Source organism: Dendrobates tinctorius, unplaced genomic scaffold, assembly GCF_039654945.1.
Source record: "Dendrobates tinctorius isolate UK_male_01 unplaced genomic scaffold, ASM3965494v1 ptg000270l, whole genome shotgun sequence".
Classification (NCBI taxonomy): Eukaryota; Metazoa; Chordata; class Amphibia; order Anura; family Dendrobatidae; genus Dendrobates; species Dendrobates tinctorius.
The window spans coordinates 25,249-44,997 of NW_027361937.1; the positions used below are offsets into that span (position 1 = coordinate 25,249).

Genomic DNA, 19,749 nt, shown 5'->3' on the forward strand with positions numbered 1-19,749 from the left:
TAGTTGAGGTCTACCTATGATGTAAATTACAGACGCCTCTCATCTTTTTAAGTGGTGGAACTTGCACTATTGCTGACTGACTAAATACTTTTTTGCCCCACTGTATTTTAGAACTCCGGCATCTTGGTTGCCGGCTGCTGCGCCCGGTTGCCGGCTGTGGGCTACTATCAAAGCGAATTGATTTCTACAAAAATTATATAAAAAAAAAATGTGTTAGGTCCATTGGCATTTGTCACTAATCTGTGGTTGCTGGACAGGAGCCCTGAGAGCCGCCTCCTGGTGATATCTATGGCTTTTCTTTTGCTTAACTGGTCTGGTGTGATGTCATTGTTGCGGCATGACACACAAGTGACTTAGCAGCAGGCCGGCTAATCAAATGAGTTGTTGACATCAAGAGTCAGGAGGGGGTTCTTCGGACTCACATCCAGGGACCACAGGTTACGGACCATGTCGATAAATCGAGTTCTACAAGTCGATTTGCACCAACTCTTATCAGACGCCTCTGGTATCTTTATTTTGAGGGAAGAAACATTAGGATCACCGTGAAAATAGCCTTTTATACCTCCATTGCATTTGTCTATATCTCTTGAGTCTCCATAACTTGAATTGGCAGAGTATACATGTTTTTCAATAGACCAAGACATATAAGTTTCTCCCAGGGGAATTCTAGATATCTGCCATTATCCAGCTAATCCTGTGTTTGGCTAGTTGTATCCCAGAGAAGGTAGTCCTCAAATGTGAAACTCCTGGCAGATGAGTCTTTGATTTATATATATGAATATCAGATTATTGTTCCTTTTTGCTTTTTTTGAGAAAAGCGGGGATGGAAATCTCTCTATAGGGTCTTTCAAGTCAATTGTAATACTTCGATCCTCCACAGGTTCAAGATTTGGCCTCTGTGTCCTTGAAAAACCCTGTACGTATCTTTGTAAACAGTAACACTGATGTGGCTCCTTTCCTACGGCAAGAATTTGTAAGGATCCGGCCAAATCGAGAGGGTGACCGGGAAGCCATCGCTTGCGGTGAGTCTACAGTCATTCATTTTAAAGGGATCCAATTTTCTCTTTTGCCGTGCCTGATTTAGTAAGTTGATGCGTTCTCTCTAAAATACTGAAGTATATTTTCTTTGTATGCTTTTGGCTTCCTCTTACACTCCTCCTGGAAATGCATGAAAATTTTGACCCCTGGACATAACTGCTCTTACTCTGTCGCCTCATCTTTTTGTCAGTAGTGTCCCTGCACTGTATGAAGCCTGGTCCATGGTCTTGAGACCACAGCTCTGTGTGCTTGTCTTGTAGTGTTATAGTTACAGTTCAGCCGCTTCTGTACTCACTGATTGTGATGCTGACCATGGAGCTGACGTCCTTCGTTCTGTTGCAGCACTTCTCACTCGCACCTTTCAGGACCACGTCATGCTGTTCACTCAGACAAAGAAACAGGCGCATCGTATGCATATCCTCTTGGGGCTGATGGGGATACGAGTCGGAGAACTTCATGGAAACCTCTCCCAGACCCAGCGTTTAGAGGCCCTTCGGTAAATGGATGAGACCTCTCTAGAGTCCTGTGCAAAGAACTGAATATCTGTGATGAGATTTTAATGACCGTTCCCTTGTTTTCAGCCGATTTAAAGATGAACAGATAGACATTCTGGTTGCTACAGATGTGGCCGCCCGAGGGTTAGATATTCACGGTGTAAAGACGGTGAGTAATAAAAGAAGATTGAATATAATATTTAATTAATGGTCAAGGTGGTGAAGCTGACCTCAGATAGTAAATTAACAAATTGGCGAGGCTGAGGTCCTATTTACACTTGAAAGAGGCATTCCCTTCTTGTGTTGTTGTAGAAATATGCAATAATGTTAAAGGGGCCATCCAATTTATCTGCTCACAAATGTGCTTCAGCGTGAGTTACTGGCCTACAAGTAGTACAGGTCTTCCTCCCTCCTCATAGACCACCCAGCGCTCACAGGGTATGTGACCAGAAAGGGCCATCCGCCGCCCCCTGTTGGAAAATTCTGCACATAGGAAAACTGCTTTTGAGCATGTGCACACATTTGTGCGTCTGTTGGCAGGAAAAACGCTGCATAAAATAGGCACGTTTTTGCTGCTTTTTTTACATTTCGTTTTGGTGCAGATTTTTCCCCACTCATAAGTACGGGTGAAATCTGCAGCAAAAACACTGAAAGAATTGACATGCTGTAGATTTATATCTGCACCAAATCTGCAAGTCAAAAATAAGCAATGTATGATTGAGACATCAGGATTTCCTGGCATCAGAAAACCCTTCAGGTTTTATGTCAAATCTGCTCAGGAAAAAAATGCAACAATCTGCAATGTGTGCACAGGATTTTTCAATTTAGGGTGACTGATGGCCAGGTCTGGAACAAGGCAGCCGTGAATGTGCAGAGGGTCTCTAGTAAGCGCAGACGTACGTTGGGGACTGTGCGGTACCGGCAGGCTGAGTTTTTATACCAGTTGTCTGTAGGCAGTGCCCATCTCTTCAAGTGTTGGAGGCCACAAATCTCAGTATGCCATAAGAATGTGAATCTTGCAAGGCATGATGAAAAGAGCATTTTTAGGTCACTGTTGCATGCAATAAAATGCTATGGACCACATTGTATTAGTTCCCTGTCTCGGGGGTCATGTCAGCTGGTTGGGAGAGGGAGGTGGGTCGTAAGTAGCGCAGAAATTCTGCTACAGGAGAAGTCACAGTAGGGTTTCTTTTTTGATTAATATGTATGAAAAGATCTGATTCTATGAAGACCTATTTGTGGCCATCTTCCTTCAGGTGATAAACCTTACCATGCCTGCCACAGTGAAGCATTATGTGCACCGAGTCGGCCGTACTGCACGTGCCGGTAAAGCCGGCCGCTCAGTGTCACTTGTTGGAGAAGAAGAACGAAAGATTTTGAAAGAAATTGTTAAAAAAGCTCAAGCTCCAGTAAAGGCGAGGATTCTTCCACAAGGTAGGAGGCTGTCAGGCGGTTAGATGGAAGGTAATTGAATGAGAGAGAGCTTTTTTGATTGGCTTCATTCCAACCTTTCTCCTGTTCAGATGTCATTTCTAAATTTCGAGACAAGATTACAAAGCTGGAAAAGGAGATCTATGCTGTACTACAGCTGGAGCGAGAGGAAAAGGAGATGCAGAAATCAGAAGCCCAGGTAGGAGAAACTAAGAATAGGCTGGATTACAGGATCACATCTATTGAGGATCGTTTCTATTTTACCCTGTCATGCCCCATGTGTTGTTCCTACCCTGACAAGGGCAATATCCAAGTTTATCACGGTCTAAAAAATACCCCCCAAAGAAAGTATCACCCTCACTACGTGTTTCTGCCTGTGTACAGAGGATTGATGCACTATTCACATGTCCGGCCAGAGGTCGGTCCCTTTTGTTCAAAATGCTCCCCTACTCGACTCCTGAACTCTGTAATTGTTTTACCCACATAAGCCTAGCCACAATTGCAGGTGGCCTTGTAGATGATGCCTTTAGATTTACAGTTCACGTAAACTTTCACTTGTAAATCCACCAGTAATATCATTATGCAAATTATGGAATCACAGGCCACACCTGCACATGAAGGTTTTACCAGTAGCCATGTGTTGGTCATTGATGGTGGTGTGACGCGGTTATGTACTACACGGTCACCTATGGACTGACCCTTATGGTAAGTAATCATGGGGGAGCCTCTGACAACCTTGGTAACATTTTCATCCATTTTGAATATACTCCAATGTATGGTTGAGGATCTCCCTCACCAGTGGTGCTCCAATGTGAAAGGTAGATATAAGGTAGACTGGTTTATCCAGTGCGGATCCTCCCGCTGATTTTTCCGCGCGGATTTTACGAAATCCGCAGGTCAAATGACCTGCCTTTTTCCTGCGGATTTCTTCCTTTTTACTGCGGTTTTACTGCGGTTTTCCACTGCGGTTTTCCACCTGCGGATTTGTAGAATGGAGCAGGTGGAAAACTGCAGCAAAACCGCACAAAAGAAGTGACATGCTGCTTTTTTTTTTTTTACCGCACAAAAACCCGTAGTGTGTGCACAGCAGTTTTTTTTTTTTTTTGTTTTGTTTTCATAGGCTACAATGGTACTGTACATCACCTGCAGATCCGCAGCGGCAAATCCGCTGCGGATCCGCAGTAGAAACCGCACCGTGTGCACAGGGCCTTATTGTTGAAATCCTTTTTTCTCGTTCGCCTTATTGGGGGACACAGCGGCCATGGGTGTATGCTGCTGCCACTAGGAGGCTGACACTATGCACAAAAAAAGTTAGCTCCTCCTCTGCAGTGTACACCCCACCGACCGGCAGGGAATTCCCCAGTTTAGCTTAGTGTCAGTAGGAGGTGGACCCGGGTCTTTGATTAGACCCATATCTACCTCGTTGTGCGTCGTTTCTTTTCAGATTTTTCCCGGAGGGAATAGTCACATCTGTACTCCCACAAGGAGTCTGTGAGTACGGCGTGTACTGCCACCCTGTATCCTCGCAGCTCTCCGTGGCAGGACCAGCAGCCTTCCAGGCGGACGCCAACACGAAGAAGTGTCAGCGATTCTAAGGGTCCTTGTCGTCCGTCTCCCACCCACTCACCTACCAAAGCCTGTCGGTTGGACGAGACACAGACACTCTTCAGGAACAAGGTGCCTTTATTCGACAGGAATCCGGGCCCGGGACGGGTAAGTATTGGGGCCCATTCGCCGCCTCCTCAGTCGGCACGGTTGCAGCGTTCTCCTTGGAGAAGAGATGCGGCAGCGCTGCAGACACCCGCGGCCATCCTGCGCCTCTAGGTAGCCTCCGCTGTCACTTACAGCCCGTTCCCTTTACTCCTGACAGGTGTTTCACGGCAGCGCTCATGCTGCGGCACCTCCGCGCCGACCCCGTGCTGACAGGCGGCCGCCGCTATTAATTTAGGCCCCGGCTTCATTTCTGGCCTACTTCAGCGTCGCGGCCACGCCCCCCGCCCCTTTCTACTAAGGCCTGTTTCACACTTCCGTTTTTTCAAATCCGTCAAAATCCGTTTTCCGTAAAAAAACGGATCCGCCATTTTTTGCAGGATCCGTTTTTTTTGTCCCATAGACTTCCATTACGGTTACCGCGGATCCGTCAAAAAAACGGATCCGTTTTTTAAAAAACGGATCCGTTTGCATCAGTTTCCGTCAAAAAAACGGAAACGGATCCGTTTGGCGGACACAAAAACGGAAGTGTGAAACAGGCCTAAGCGGGCTTCTCTCCATCCCGTTCTAGGCCCTCCCACCGCCTCTCTTGCTCCCCAGCCTGTTCTTGGCCAGTGGGCGGTGCCTATTTCAGCCCGGCGGTTAGCTCCGCCCTTCTTCCCATGGAAGCGCGCGTTTTCCCTGTTCCTCTCAGGCGGCCGCCATCTTCTCTGTCTGTCAGCCGGTCGCCATTCTCTGTCTGTCAGCCGGTCGCCATTCTCTGTCTGTCAGCCGGATATCGCTCTCTTCTGACCTGCATCTGCAGACAAGTCGGATAGCATCGTCTCTGGGGACACCGGACCGTGAGTAGCTCTGCATCTGCAGACTGACACCCTTCTCTGCCTTCTGTCCCCCAACCTCCCGGCACTACCTCAGTTACTCACTATGTCTAACTCTAAATCTGATCGTACCCGTCCTACGGCTCCCTCCTGCACTCTAGTCAAGTACTTTGCATGTTCTTCTTGCAATCGCAAACTTCCCTCAGGTCAGTCCACTCCCCTCTGCCTAGACTGCAGCAATCCAATTCAGCCTGATGCCGCTCAGGAGCCATCTATGGCCCCATGTGAGAGTGAGCCCCCCCCATGCCTGGCTGGGCTTCGTCTCTATCGCAATCAGTGGCAGACCTCACCAGGGTGTCTCAGTCCCTAGTAGCCGTTCTTGATAAGTTGCCCCTGGACACTTCTGCAGGGTCCAGCAGGTCTAAAGAGATTCCATTTGAGCCAGCCAGTGTTAGTCGCAAAAGACCCAGGCAGGATCTCCAGCCGGAATCCTCTCCTCGTCCCATCTCACCACATAGCCCTTCTCAGCAGCCTCCTTCCCGGGCCTCCTCTCCCGAGTCAGGTGAAGCGTTCTCGGACAGGTCATCTGAGGGGATTTTAGAGCTGGATTCGGACCAGGATGCGAATATGAAGGTTACGGTGCAGGACCTCATTGCAGCGATTCACAATACCTTCGACATTGCTGACTCCCCTGCGAAATCCTCAGATCAGGAGGTTTCGTTCAGACGGGCGGAAACACCCTCCAGGGTATTTCCTTTCCATTCCGAGTTTGGAAAGATTTTTACCAGGGAAAAAGATCCGACCAGACGCTTTCAAAGAGGAAAGCGTCTCGGCGTGCTGTACCCGTTTGCCAAAGAGCTCACGGACAACTGGTCGTCTTCTCCCTCGGTGGACCCACCCGTGTCCAGACTTTCTAATAACACGGTTCTCCCTCTGTCAGGTGTGGCGTCTTTAAAGGATTCTAATGATAGGATTATAGAATCCCTAGCAAAGTCTGCCTTCGAAGCGGCTTCAGCGGCGGTATGTCCAATCTTTGCTTCATCTTGGGCAACAAAGGCCATAGCTACTTGGGCAGAGGATCCTTGTAAGGGCATCCTAGATAAAGCACAACCAGAGGGATTGGCCGATCTCGCCAATCAGATCTCCCATACGGGGGATTATCTGCTTTCTGCTTCTTTGGATGCCGCATCCTGCGCAGTTCAGGCGTCAAGCAACGTAGTGGCAATCTGACGTACGATTTGGCTCAATGCCTGGCAGGCGGACTTGTCTTCTAAGAAGTCTCTTACTAATCTGCCTTTTCAGGGAGTGCGCCTCTTTGGATCCCAATTGGATCAGACGCCACCGGAGGCACGAGTTCCCTCCTCCCTCATTTGAAGCCTCGCAGACCTCCATTAAGGCGTCAGTTTCGTCCCTTTCGGGCTTTCCGCCGTTTTAATACGGCGGAGAACCCCTCTAACCAACAAAGACCGCAGGCACGCCAGGATAGAAAGAAAATTTCCTTCAGACCCACCCCCTCCTGGCGATCACACTCTCTTCCCAGGGCAGACCATCCAGATCCAGATCTGGACGGTCCACATCAGCATGACTATCGTCGGACTTCCGAGGGTCCCTTCCAATTGGGAGGTCGACACCTTTTCTTCAGGGACGTCTGACTGGCCTCAGTGGAGGACGCTTGGGTCAGGGAGGTTGTATCGTCAGGGTACAAGATAGAGTTCGTTTCTCGTCCGCGAGATCGTTTCTTCGAATCCCGTCCTCCAAAAGATCCAGCCTTGATCCCAGGGTTCTTTACAGCCATCGCCTCTCTCCTCAGTTCCGGTGTGATTGTGCCCGTTCCCGAGGCAGAGCGTTTCACAGGGTTTTATTCGAACCTATTTATGGTGCCGAAAAAAGGCGGGGTGGTCCGACCCATATTGGATCTCAAGCTTCTCAACAAGAGAGTACGCCTTCGACACTTCCGGATGGAGTCGGTTCGTTCGGTAATCGCTTCCATGGAGGAGCAGGAATTCATGTGTTCAATAGACATCCAAGATGCCTATCTACATGTTCCCATATTCTCCGGACATCAGAAGTTCCTGCGTTTTGCGATTCGCCAGGAACATTACCAGTTCGTCGCGCTGCCCTTCGGTCTCGCCACCGTTCCCAGAGTATTCACGAAGATCATGGCTGCGTTGATGGCCTTGTTGAGGATCAGAGGTCTCGTTCTTTTTCCGTACCTCGACGACATTCTGATCAAAGCTCCCTTTTTTCAACAGGCTCGCCTAAGTCTGACGACTCATCATAACAGAATCACCAGCCAGGAAGAAGGGCGTCGGCAGCCTTATATCCAGTCCTCAATTCCAGCCACCCAGTCATCATCTAGCTGCCCAGGTGTTTGGTAAGCAGTCTCACTACCTTCCTTCACTAGAGGAGGGAGTTCATCAGACCTCAATGGTGAAGGGAAAAATGAACTCACAACAGCGGTCCTTGAACAAGCTGGATCTGGTCAGGGCGATGAGAGTCTCTATCTAGGACAACTTCCTTGTGAAAGACAGTGTCTCTTTTCATCATTCCAGATGGGGCGCGGAAAGGTCACCCAGCTTCAAAGGCCACTATTGCTCGCTGGATTAGATTGCCAATTTTGGAGGCCTGCCGAGTTAAGCATCGAGTGGCTCCTCCAGGGATCAGAGCGCACTCTACCCGGGCAGTGGGTGCCTCCTGGGCGGTACGCCACAGGGCTTCCGCGCTGCAGCTTTGCAAAGCTGCAACCTGGTCTTCGGTTCACACGTTTGTGAAATTCTACAAAGTCCACACCTACGCTTCGGCGGACACCAGCCTAGGTAGGAGGATTCTGCAGGCTGCAGTGGTGAGTCCGCTGGCCTGATGGAAGTTTGTTTTCCCACCCCAGGGACTGCTTTGGGACGTCCCATGGTCTCTGTGTCCCCCAATAAGGCGAACAAGAAAACAGGATTTTTTGGGTTGCTTACCGTAAAATCTGTTTGTCGAAGCCTTCATTGGGGGACACAGCACCCTCCCATGTTCTACAACTCCTGTTCTTATTTTGGTTGATTGGTTACAGTTGAGTTGTTTGTTCTGTTTTCAATCTATTCTGTTACTTCTCCTACTGCTTTCTCACTAACTGAGGAATTCCCTGCTGGTCGGTGGGGTGTACACTGCGGAGGAGGAGCTAACCTTTTTTTGTGCATAGTGTCAGCCTCCTAGTGGCAGCAGCATACACCCATGGTCGCTGTGTCCCCCAATGAAGGTTACGAGAAACAGATTTTTTCCATTCTACATGACGGCACCACGAGAGAGGGGATCCGCCCAGCGAGGACAGGAAACCTTCAAGATAAAAGGGGCGGCTCCTCTCTCCGCATCAGTTGGTTTCCTGTCCTCGATGGGAAACCCTCAAGATGAAAACCTCTTGATGGAAGAAAGAAGAGGATGCCTGGGCCTGGATCGGGTGATCAAATAGCAGGCGCCGGTCTGCTACACCTGATACCAGGTACCGGTAGTCGCCTCGGGGGTCATATATTCCTATGTCCCGCCTGAGCGAGTGCATGGCCACAGCCCATGGGGCAGATGCCCAGGTGAAGCTGGATACCTTGGAGGCCACAGGTGGTGTACCCTCCAAGAGGTAAAGATACCCCGTAAAACGTCCACGGAGGCCACTTTTCGTGTTCCCTCCCTGTCGACGTACGGTGGCCATGCAGCCCATGCGACACATCGGTGTCTGGGCGAAGATATTGCTCCTCGGGGGTGCCACGTTGGTGTACCCACCCTGTTGAGACCCGACGCCAGTCCCTGCAAGATTCAGGGGAAGGTTTACCTGGTGGATGCGTTGGTGGTATAGTGGTCGCCCATCCTCTTCTCCTCAGGTAAGAGGGAGCAGATGGCCGGTATGGGGCCCAGGCGCTCACCGGGCAACCCGGGATCGCGCCGCTGAGCACACCGGGGCGGCAAGGATGCGCGCATGGGAGCACGCATGGCGGGGCCTTGCTGGGAGGAAGCCGACGCTAAACCGGAAGTGGTAAGCGGCGACCCGGAAGTAGTACTGGCGCGCTCAGCAGAGACACAGGAGGGTGTGCGCAGTTACTGGGGACGCGCGGGCACAGGCGGTGGCGCGCGCGCGCGCGCGCACACAGGGCGCAAGCAGGGCGCGGGGACCAGGCGATCCAATTAGAAAAAAAAAAAAAAAAAGGGGGAATAACCTTCCCTCTTAGGCGGAAGGTGACTGCTCTCATTAAGTGGCTCCTGCCAAGCACCTGGAAGCTGGGGGCTGCTATTTAAACCAGTTGCGGCAGGCGTCACTACACCATTATATGGTAGGGTGTGACTGCTCTCAGCACAAGATAGCAGCAGACATATACGGCAGGATGGAGAGCCCCTCACCAGAGCATATACAACCACGCCAGGAAGCAAGGCGGTCACGCTCACACGAAAAGAGCCAGACACGCCGCAGCAGCAGTGGAAGCCGCTCGGGCAGCGCACGGGCGGATCTTCAACGCAAGAAGGAGGGGTCCCTAGTCTCCTTGGGAGACAGTGAGAAGACCAGTCAGCCTCCAGATCCGGTACCCGTTTTATGAAAGCGTCCGAGTGGTGAGTGAACTACGAGAAAGTCCAGTACTCTAATGTCTGTTCTCTTTCTCTTGTCTCCTCTCTTCCTTCTCCTCCCTCTCTTACATACACTGGCGGGGTGGAGTATAGGAAGTCCCTAGGAAAAGTAGGGGAAAATCTAAGAATAAAGAATGTGCTTTATGCAAAAGTCCCGTAGGAACAGCCTGGAATAAAAAGTTATGCCAGGAGTGTATTAACAAAACTATAGCGGAGGAGACTCCCTCATTTTCGGATAGTCTGAGGTCCCTAATTCAAACCGAGGTTTGTAAGTCAGTAAGTGCATTGCAAACTGCGGATGCAGATAGGAAAACTAGGGATAGATCCAGCCCCTCAGGGGTCTCTCAAGAAGACTATACAGGATCAGAGGAGGACTCAGATAAAACGCACTATTCAGATAGTAGCTCAGATGGGGAAGATACGTTCCCAGTAGAATCTACGGATGAACTTATTAAAGCAATCAGATCTACCATGGGTCTGGTAGAGGAGCGAGCAAAAAAGACAGCCCAAGAACTTATGTTCAGTGGACTACAAAAGAAAAAGCGTAAGACCTTCCCTATTAATGAGCAAATAGAAGAGCTCATAAAACGCGAATGGGAAAAACCAGAGAAAAAGTTCCAGATATCTAATTCTCTGAAAAGGAGGTATCCCTTTGAGGAAGAGGCATCCTCATCCTGGGATAGAGCTCCCAAAATCGACGTAGCGATATCAAAAGTCGCCAGGAAAACCTCCCTACCCTTTGAGGATCTGGGGTTTCTGAAAGAACCGCTGGACCGAAAGACTGACAGTTGCCTTAAGACAGCCTGGGAAACCTCGGCTGGGGCACTAAGACCAGCTATCTCAGCTACGTGTGTGGCTAGGTCTCTAAAGATATGGGTAGACAACTTGGAGGATCAACTAGAACATGGAGTGCCCAGAGAGTCAATTCTGGAAGCATTACCGGCTATTAGAGCGGCGGCAGACTTTCTCGCAGAGGCTTCTGCAGACTCGGCCAGACTAGCAGCAAAGTCAGCAGCCTTAACCAATGTAGGACGGCGCGCAGTATGGCTAAAATGCTGGCCGGGGGACACTCAGGCAAAGATGAAACTGTGCTCTCTGCCATGCGAGGGAAATTTCTTGTTCGGACCAGCGTTGGATGACGTATTGGAAAAAGCGGGTGATACAAAGAAAAATTTTCCAAAACAACCATTTCAGGCGTTTCGGCGCTCCTTTCAGAGGGGCCGAAAATTCAGAAAGCAACAATTCAGAGATCGAGACAAAAACAATTCTGACAGGCGATACAGAGGAGGGAGAGGCTTCTATTTCGGTAAGCCCTCCAGGGAAGCCAAAAAGCCCTCCCAGTGACGGTCCTTCTCAGGTGGGGGGAAGGCTCTCTTACTTCCTCCCAGCCTGGGAGAGAATCTCATCCAGCACCTGGATCCGACAGATAGTGGGGTCAGGTCTGGAATTAAAGTTCCACCATTGGCCACCACAAAAATTCATTCAGACTCCAGTGCAATCTTCTCAAGAAAGACAAGAGAGTCTGGAAGAGGAGGTATTGTCACTCATACAGAAACTCGTACTGGAAGAAGTTCCGGAAAAAGAAAAAAAGGAAGGCTTTTACTCCCCCCTATTTCTAATAAAGAAACCAGACAATTCCTGGAGGACAATTATAAACCTGAAAAGCCTCAACAGATATTTGATAGTCCCATCATTCAAGATGGAAACCATAAGATCTGCAGTGAAACTCCTCTTTCCTCGGTGTTACATGGCGGTCCTGGATCTCAAGGACGCTTACTATCATGTCCCGATCCGGCAGCAAGACCGCAAATATCTCAGGGCGGCAGTCCAGATAAAATCTCAGTGGCATCACTTCCAATACAGGGCTCTGCCCTTTGGGGTAGCAATAGCCCCCCGGGTCTTCACGAAATTAATTGCGGAGGTCTCGGCACATCTCAGGGAAAAAGATGCCCTGGTAATACCATATCTGGACGACTTCCTGATAGTGGGGAGAGATTTCTCTCACTGTCAGGAACAAGTCAAGATAGTGATGGAGACACTTCAGACTCTGGGTTGGCAACTGAACCTCAAAAAATCCAAACTGGAACCAACAATGATCCAGAATTTTTTGGGCCTAACAATAGACTCAGTGGTACAGGAATGTCGCCTCCCAGAGGAAAAAGAAGGAAAAATCAAAAACCTAATCAGGACAACATTAAGAAAACCAGTAATGACTCTGAGGAAAGCCATGTCAGTGTTGGGATCCCTAACTTCCTGCATACCAGCAATAAAATGGGCTCAGTTTCACACAAGGGAACTTCAGTGGTGCGTGTTACAAAACGATCTGAGGCTTCAGGGGCAGTTAGAGCAAAAACTCACCATCCTGGACCCTGTACTCCAGTCACTCAGGTGGTGGTTACAGATAGAGTCCTCTCCAAGGGGAGTACCCTGGACATACACAGCCTCCAGAGTAATCACGACAGATGCCAGCCCTTGGGGCTGGGGAGCCCATCTAGACACCCTATGGCTTCAAGATCCTTGGGCTCAGGACGAAAGAGATCTATCCTCAAACGAGTGGGAGCTGTTAGCCATCGAAAGGGCGTTGGAAGGTTTACTGATACACCTGACAGGACATCACGTGAAAGTCCTATCAGACAATCGGACAGCAGTAGCATAAGTGAACCATCAGGGGGGCATCCGTTCTCGGTCATTAATGAAGATAGCGGGAAGAATCCTGACTCTAGCGGAACGTCAGTTTCTCTCATTATCAGCCCTGCATATCCGAGGTGTGGACAACTTGAAGGCAGACTTTCTGAGCAGGAACCGGTTGAAGCAAGGCGAATGGTGTCTAAAAGAGTCCATTTTTCAACGGATTATGCTTATGTGGGGGAAACCCATAATAGATCTCTTCGCCTCAAAAACCAACAGAAAGGTTCAAAAGTTCTGCTCTCTAAGTCCAGCAGACATGCCACTGGCGGTAGACGCCTTCAGGATAAAATGGACATCAGGTCTCCTGTACGCCTTCCCCCCCGATATGCCTCATTCCATTAGTCCTGAAGAAGATCAGGGAGGACCGAGCCAGAGTAATTATGATAGCTCCCTTTTGGCCAAAAAGACCATGGTTCTACTGGCTAAGAGTGATGTCAGTGACGGACCCGTGGGTACTCCCAGAGGACCACGACCTCCTAACACAGGGTCCCTTCAATCACCCTCCGAACTCCAGGTTGCATTTGACAGCCTGGAATTTGAAAGGTCGCTGTTAGAGAAAAAAGGGTTTTCACAAAGGTTAATTTCCACCCTAATCAGTAGCAGAAAGCCAGTGACTACAAAAATATACGGGAGAATATGGAGAAAATTTTTGTCCACCTCGGGCCCAATACAGGAGGGGGAAGTACCTGTGAGGGCAGTGCTAGAGTTTCTGCAAAGGGGTTTAGACTTGGGCTTAGCTGTCAGCACCCTCAAAGTACACGTTTCAGCACTGGCAGCATTATTCAATTATGACCTAGCAAATGATAGATGGGTGGCCAGGTTTATCCGGGCCTGTACTAGAGCCAACTCTGTCCCATCTCCTAAACCTCCTCCCTGGGATCTAAACTTAGTCCTATCATCTCTAACAGAAAGTCCATTTGAACCACTAGACGTGACATCAGATAAAGTGTTAACTTTAAAAACAGCCTTATTAGTAGCGCTTACATCGGCACGTAGGGTGGGGGACTTACACGCACTGTCAGCAGACCCGCCGTACACTCAGATTATGGACGATAGAGTTGTCTTAAGATTAGACCCAGCATACCTCCCTAAGGTAGTGTCGAAATTCCACAGAGCTCAAGAAATAGTCTTGCCATCCTTTTGTTCTAACCCCGGTAACAAGAAGGAGGAGAGGCTACATTGCTTAGATGTTAGGAGATGTATCCTACAATATTTGGAGATGACAAAACCCTGGAGGAAACAGAGGGCCCTGTTTGTTTCATATCAGGGGGCAAGGAAGGGCCTTAAAGCCTCTAAGCAAACTATAGCTAGATGGGTGAGAGAGGCCATCATACTAGCATATAGTAGTGCAGGTAGGGCTGTTCCAGAGGGCCTAAAAGCCCATTCCACGAGGGCCATGGCAACGTCCTGGGCGGAGAGAGCGGACGCCTCCATCGACCAGATCTGTAAGGCGGCCACTTGGTCCTCTCCATCTACCTTTTTCAGACATTATAGATTAGACCTATCTGCTACCTCTGATCTCACATTCGGGAGAAGAGTGTTACAAGCAGTGATCCCCCCCTAAAGAGAATACAAATCTCTGTAACTCTCTCGTGGTGCCGTCATGTAGAATGGAAAAACACGGGTATTACATACCTGGTAATGTGTTTTTTCATGAGACATGACGGCACCCTTATATTCCCTCCCTATTTGATCACGTCATTAGTTGGGTGCATTATTAGTATTATACACTCCCTTGGTGTCGGAAATTTATCAGCGTTAAAGTTGTATTATTTATGTGTACACTAACCTGCGGAGTTCCTCTCGTGCTCTGTAAAACAACTGATGCGGAGAGACGAGCCGCCCCTTTTATCTTGAAGGTTTCCTGTCCTCGCTGGGCGGATCCCCTCTCTCGTGGTGCCGTCATGTCTCATGAAAAAACACATTACCAGGTATGTAATACCCGTGTTTACGGTAAGCAACCCAAAAAAATCTTTTTTTTTTTTTTTTTTTTTGTTCTCTCGGAGCAATTTACATCTAAGCCTGAGATATTGGCCCTTTGGAATGCCCTTTTTAAGAGTTAGGATGATAGCTATCCCATCTTGGAAGTGCGTTGGTAGGAATATGCTTGCAGATATATAATAACACTGTATTTTTCGGATTATAAGACGCACCGGACCATAAGACGCACCCCAATTTTCAGTAGGAAAATAGGGGGGAAAAAAAATGTCAATTGGGGGTCCGTCTTACAGTCCGAATTCAGCTTAGCTGGAAAGGGATGAAGAAGGTGGAGAAGTAGTCACAGGCGTCATTCAGTGGTCCAGGCTCGTGCGGTGGTGGCTCTGGGGTAGGGGCAGCTGTGCTGGGGCAGGGGCAGCTGTGCTGGGGCAGCTGTGCTGGGGCAGGTGGGCTCTGCGGTGGTGGCAGCTGTGCTGGGGGCAGGTGGGCTCTGCGGTGGTGGCAGCTGTGCTGGGGCAGGTGGGCTCTGCGGTGGTGGCAGCTGTGCTGGGGCAGGGGCAGCAGTGCTGGGGCAGCAGTGCTGAGGCAGGGGCAGCTGTGCTGGGGCAGGTGGGCTCTGCGGTGGTGGCAGCTGTGCTGAGGCAGGGGCAGCAGTGCTGGGGCAGGTGGGCTCTGCGGTGGTGGCAGCGGGCGGCGCTGTGCTCCGGTGCAGGGGCGGCAGCTCCGCCAGCATTTCTTCGCAGCCCGGAGGCCCCCGCAGTTCCCTTGCTGGCCGCCGCCATGTTGTGGTGGCCTCCGGGAGCATGGACGCCGGAAAGATGGCCGCCTGTCCGGGGATGGCGCATGTGCGGGATCAGATCTCGTCCCGAGATCTCGGGGGACGAGATTCAAATCTCGGGAACGAGATCTCGTCCCCCCGAGATCTCGGGACGAGATCTGAAGCTGCGCATGCGCCGTCCCCGGACCGGCTGCCATCTTCCCGGCGTCCATGCTCCCGGAGGCCACCTCAACATGGCGGCGGCCAGCAAGGGAACTGCGGGGGCCTCCGGGCTGCGAAGAAATGTCGGCGAAGAAATGCCGGCGGAGCCACCGCCCCTGCACCGGAGCACAGCCCGCTGCCACCACCGCAGAGCGCCGCCCGCTGCCGCCAGCCATCAGGTTAGACCGTGTATTGCGACCATAAGACGCACCCCCCACTTTCCCCAAAAATTTTGGGGGAAAAAAGTGCATCTCATGGTCGGAAAAATACGGTGTGTGTGTGTGTGTGTGTGTATACACACACACACCGTATTTTTCCGACCATATATATATCTCTGAATGTGTGTATCACCAACCAATCACGAAGCATCTTTCATTTCACCAGAGCTGTTTAAAAAAAAAAAAAAAAAAAAGCTGAGCTGTGATTGGTTGCTATGAGCAACAGCATGTGTGTGTGTCAGCGAAGCTCACTCCACATAGCACCAACCAATCACTAAGCATCTTTCATTTCACCAGAGCGGTTTAACCCCTTCCTGACATCTGATGTACTATCCCGTCCATGGGAACCGGGCCCTATGCCCATTGACGGGATAGTACATCATAGCGATCAGCGCCGCTCACGGGGGGAGCGCCGCTGATCGCGGCCGGGTGTCAGCTGATTATCACAGCTGACACCTGGCACTATGTGTCAGGGGAGGTCACGGACCGCCCTCGGCACGTTAACCCCTGCCACACTGCGATCAAACACGCAGTGTACCGGGGGTTTAGGGAAGCATTGGCAGGGAGGGGGCTCCCTCCGTGCTTCCCTGAGACCCCCGCAGTAGCACGATGTGCAGCGCTGCTGCGGGGGCCTCCTTCCCTGCAGGTCCCCCGGATCCAATATGGCGGCAGGGGCCTGCAGTGAGGGCTTCCTCACTGCCTGCAGGGCGCAGGCATGAGGAAGCCTGCTGCAGTGCCTGTTAGATCGCTGATCTGTCACAGCGATCTGTGATGTGTCAGATCAGCGATCTCACACATGACAGTGATGTCCCCCCTTGGACAATGTAATAAAGTTAAAAAAAAAAAAAAAAAAAAGTGTAAAAATTAATATAAAAAATCGCTAAAAAATTCAAAAAAAAATATTCCCTAATAAATTAATTTTTTGAAAATACAAAAAAAAGCAAAAACAATAAAAGTACACATTTAGTATCGCCGAGTCCGTAACGATCCGCCCTATAAAACTGTCGCATTAGTTAACCCCTTTAGCAAACGCATATAAATATCCATGGTACCGCTGAAAACGTCATCTTGTCCCACAAAAACGAGCCGCCATACAGCATCATCAGCAAAAAAATAATAAAAGTTATAGCTCACAGAATAAAGCGATGCAAAAATATTTTTTTATATAAAATAGTTTTCATTGCATAAAGCGCTAAAACATAAAAAAACAACACAAATGAGGTATCGCTGTAACCGTACTAACCCGAAGAATAAAACCGGTTTATCAATTTTACCGCACGCGAAACGGTTTAAATGCACCCCCCAAAAGAAATTCTTGAAATGCTGGTTTTTGTTTATTCTTCGTCCCTTAAATCGGAATAAAAAGCGATCAAAAAATGTCACGTGCCTGAAAATGGTACCAATAAAAAAGTCAACTCGTTCCGCAAAGAATAATACCTCACGACTCGGTGGGTAAAACTATGGAAAAATTATAGCTCTCAAAAATGTGGTGATGCAAAAACTATTTTTACAGTAAAAAGCGTCTATTAGCGTATGACAGCTGCCAAAAATAAAAACCGCCATAAATAGTAAATCAAACCCCCCTTTATCACCCACTTAGTTAGGGAAAAATAATAAAATGAAAAAAAATATTTATTTTTCCATTTTCCCGCTAGGGTTAGGGCTGAGATTAGGGTTTGGGGTGTGTTGGGGTTAGGGTTGGAGTTAGAATTGGGGGGTTTCCACTGCTTGGGCACATCAGGTGCTCTTCAAACGCAACATGGCATCTGATCTCAATTCCAGCTAATTCTGCATTGAAAAAGTCAAATGGTGCTCCTTCCCTTCCAAGCTCTGCCATGCGCCCAAACAGTGTGTTACCCCCACATATGGGGTATCAGCCTACTCAGGACAAATTGCAAAACAACTTTTGGGGTCCTATTTCTCCTGTTACCCTTAGGAAAATAAAAAATTGGGGGCAAAAATATTTTTGTCGAAAAGAAAGTTATTTTTATTTTCACGCCCGGGCGTTATAAACTTCTGTGAAGCCCTTGGGGGTTCAAAGTGCTCACCACACATCTAGATTCTAGAGTTCCTTGGGGGGTCTAGTTTCCAAAATCGTGTCATTTGCGGGGGAGTTTCCACTGTTTAGGCACATCAGGGGCTTTCCAAACGCGGCATGGCGTACGATCCCAATTCCAGCCAAAAAAGTCAAATGATGCTGTTTCCCTTCTGAGCTCTGCCATGCGCCCAAATAGTGGTTTACCCCCACATGTGGGGTATCGGCGTACTTAGGACAAATTGCACAATAACTTTTAGGGTCTTCTTACCCTTGGAAAAATAAAAATTGAGGTTGAAAAGATCATTTTTGTGGAAAAAATATGATTTTTTTTTTTTTTTAATTGTACGGCTGTACGTTATAAACTTCTGTGAAGCCCTTGGGGTTTCAAGTTCTCAACACACATCTAGATAAGTTACTTGGGGGGGTCTAGTTTCCAAAATGGGGTCACTTGTGGGGGTTTCCACTGTTTAGGCACATCAGGGGCTCTCCAAATGTGACATGGCATCCGATCTGAATTCCAGACAATTTTGCATTAAAAAAGTCAAACGGGGCTCCTTCCTTTCTGAGCTCTGCCATGCGCCAAAACAGTGGTTTACCACCCCCCCACACTTCTTGAATGTGGTTTTGAGCACCTTGAGGGTGCAGTTTTTAGAATGGTGTCACTTTTGGGTATTTTCTATCATATAAACTCCTCAAAGTGACTTCAAATGTGATGTGGTCCGTAAAAATAAAATGGTGTTGCAAAAATGAGAAATCGCTGGTCAACTTTTAACCCTTATAACTTCCTAACTAAAAAAAAAATGTTGGTTCCAAAATTGTGCTGATGTAAAGTAAACATATGTGAAATGTTATTTATTAAGTTTTTGTGTGCCATATCTCTGTGATTTAAGGGCATAAAAATTCAAAGTTGGAAAATTGCGACATTTTCAAAATTTTCGCCAAATTTCTGTTTTTCTTCACAAATAAACGCAAGTTATATAATTGAAATTTTACCACTAACATGAAGTACAATATGTCACGAGAAAACAATGTCAGAATCACCAGGATCCATGGAAGCATTCCAGAGTTATTACCTCATAAAGGGACAGTGGTCAGAATTGTAAAAATTGGCCTGGTCATGAATGTGCCAACCACCCTGGGGGGTAAAGGGGTTAAAAGATGCTGAGCTGTGATTGGTTGCTATGAGAAACAGTTTTCCCACACCAGAAAACACCTCAAACAGACACTGACATGGTGAGTGAAATCTAGCATCCCTGGGAACATAAGCTCCCAGCCATTGTCTGCCCCCCAGAAAGGAGCAGTGAGGACGACAGAAATGAATTCCCCCCACCCCCCTCCCGTGCCCATATACACATTCTCCATCCAATAGGCACATCTTCCCTCATTGGTATGAAAGTCGGGGCAAATCCATCCAGCGCTTTGGTTCTAACAGCAGGCCTCTCTTAAAGGGATCCCCGGTATGGAAGTCAGGGCAATTGCCTTCAAATTCTCTGGTACTGACTCCAGGCTCTCTTAAAGGGATCTCCTGTATGGAAGTTAGGGCAAATCCCTCAGCGCTCTGAATCTGACCCCAGGATTCTATTGAAAGGATCATTGGTATGGAAGTCAGGGCAAATCCACTCAGCACTCTGGTTCTGATCCCAGGCTCTCTTAAAGGGATCCACTCTGCGCTTTGGTACAGACCCCAAGCCTCTCTTAATGGGATCTCTGGTATGGAAGTTAGGGTAAATCCCTCTGCCCTCTGATTCTCACCCCAGGTTTCTATTAAAGGGATCCCTGGTATGGAAGTTAGGGCAAATCCACTCAG

The 19,749-nt window shown here is 48.8% G+C and overlaps 1 protein-coding gene across 1 annotated transcript in view; it reads left to right on the top strand.

Annotated features, from left to right (window-relative positions):
• Positions 1 to 19,749, top strand: part of DDX27 (DEAD-box helicase 27) — a 51,385-nt gene that overhangs the window by 20,145 nt on the left and 11,491 nt on the right. The window contains exons 11-15 of the mRNA XM_073559310.1: positions 881 to 1,022; positions 1,381 to 1,534; positions 1,620 to 1,701; positions 2,789 to 2,966; positions 3,056 to 3,162. Coding sequence (XP_073415411.1) covers positions 881 to 1,022; positions 1,381 to 1,534; positions 1,620 to 1,701; positions 2,789 to 2,966; positions 3,056 to 3,162 — 663 coding nt within the window. The remainder of the gene's footprint in view (positions 1 to 880; positions 1,023 to 1,380; positions 1,535 to 1,619; positions 1,702 to 2,788; positions 2,967 to 3,055; positions 3,163 to 19,749) is intronic.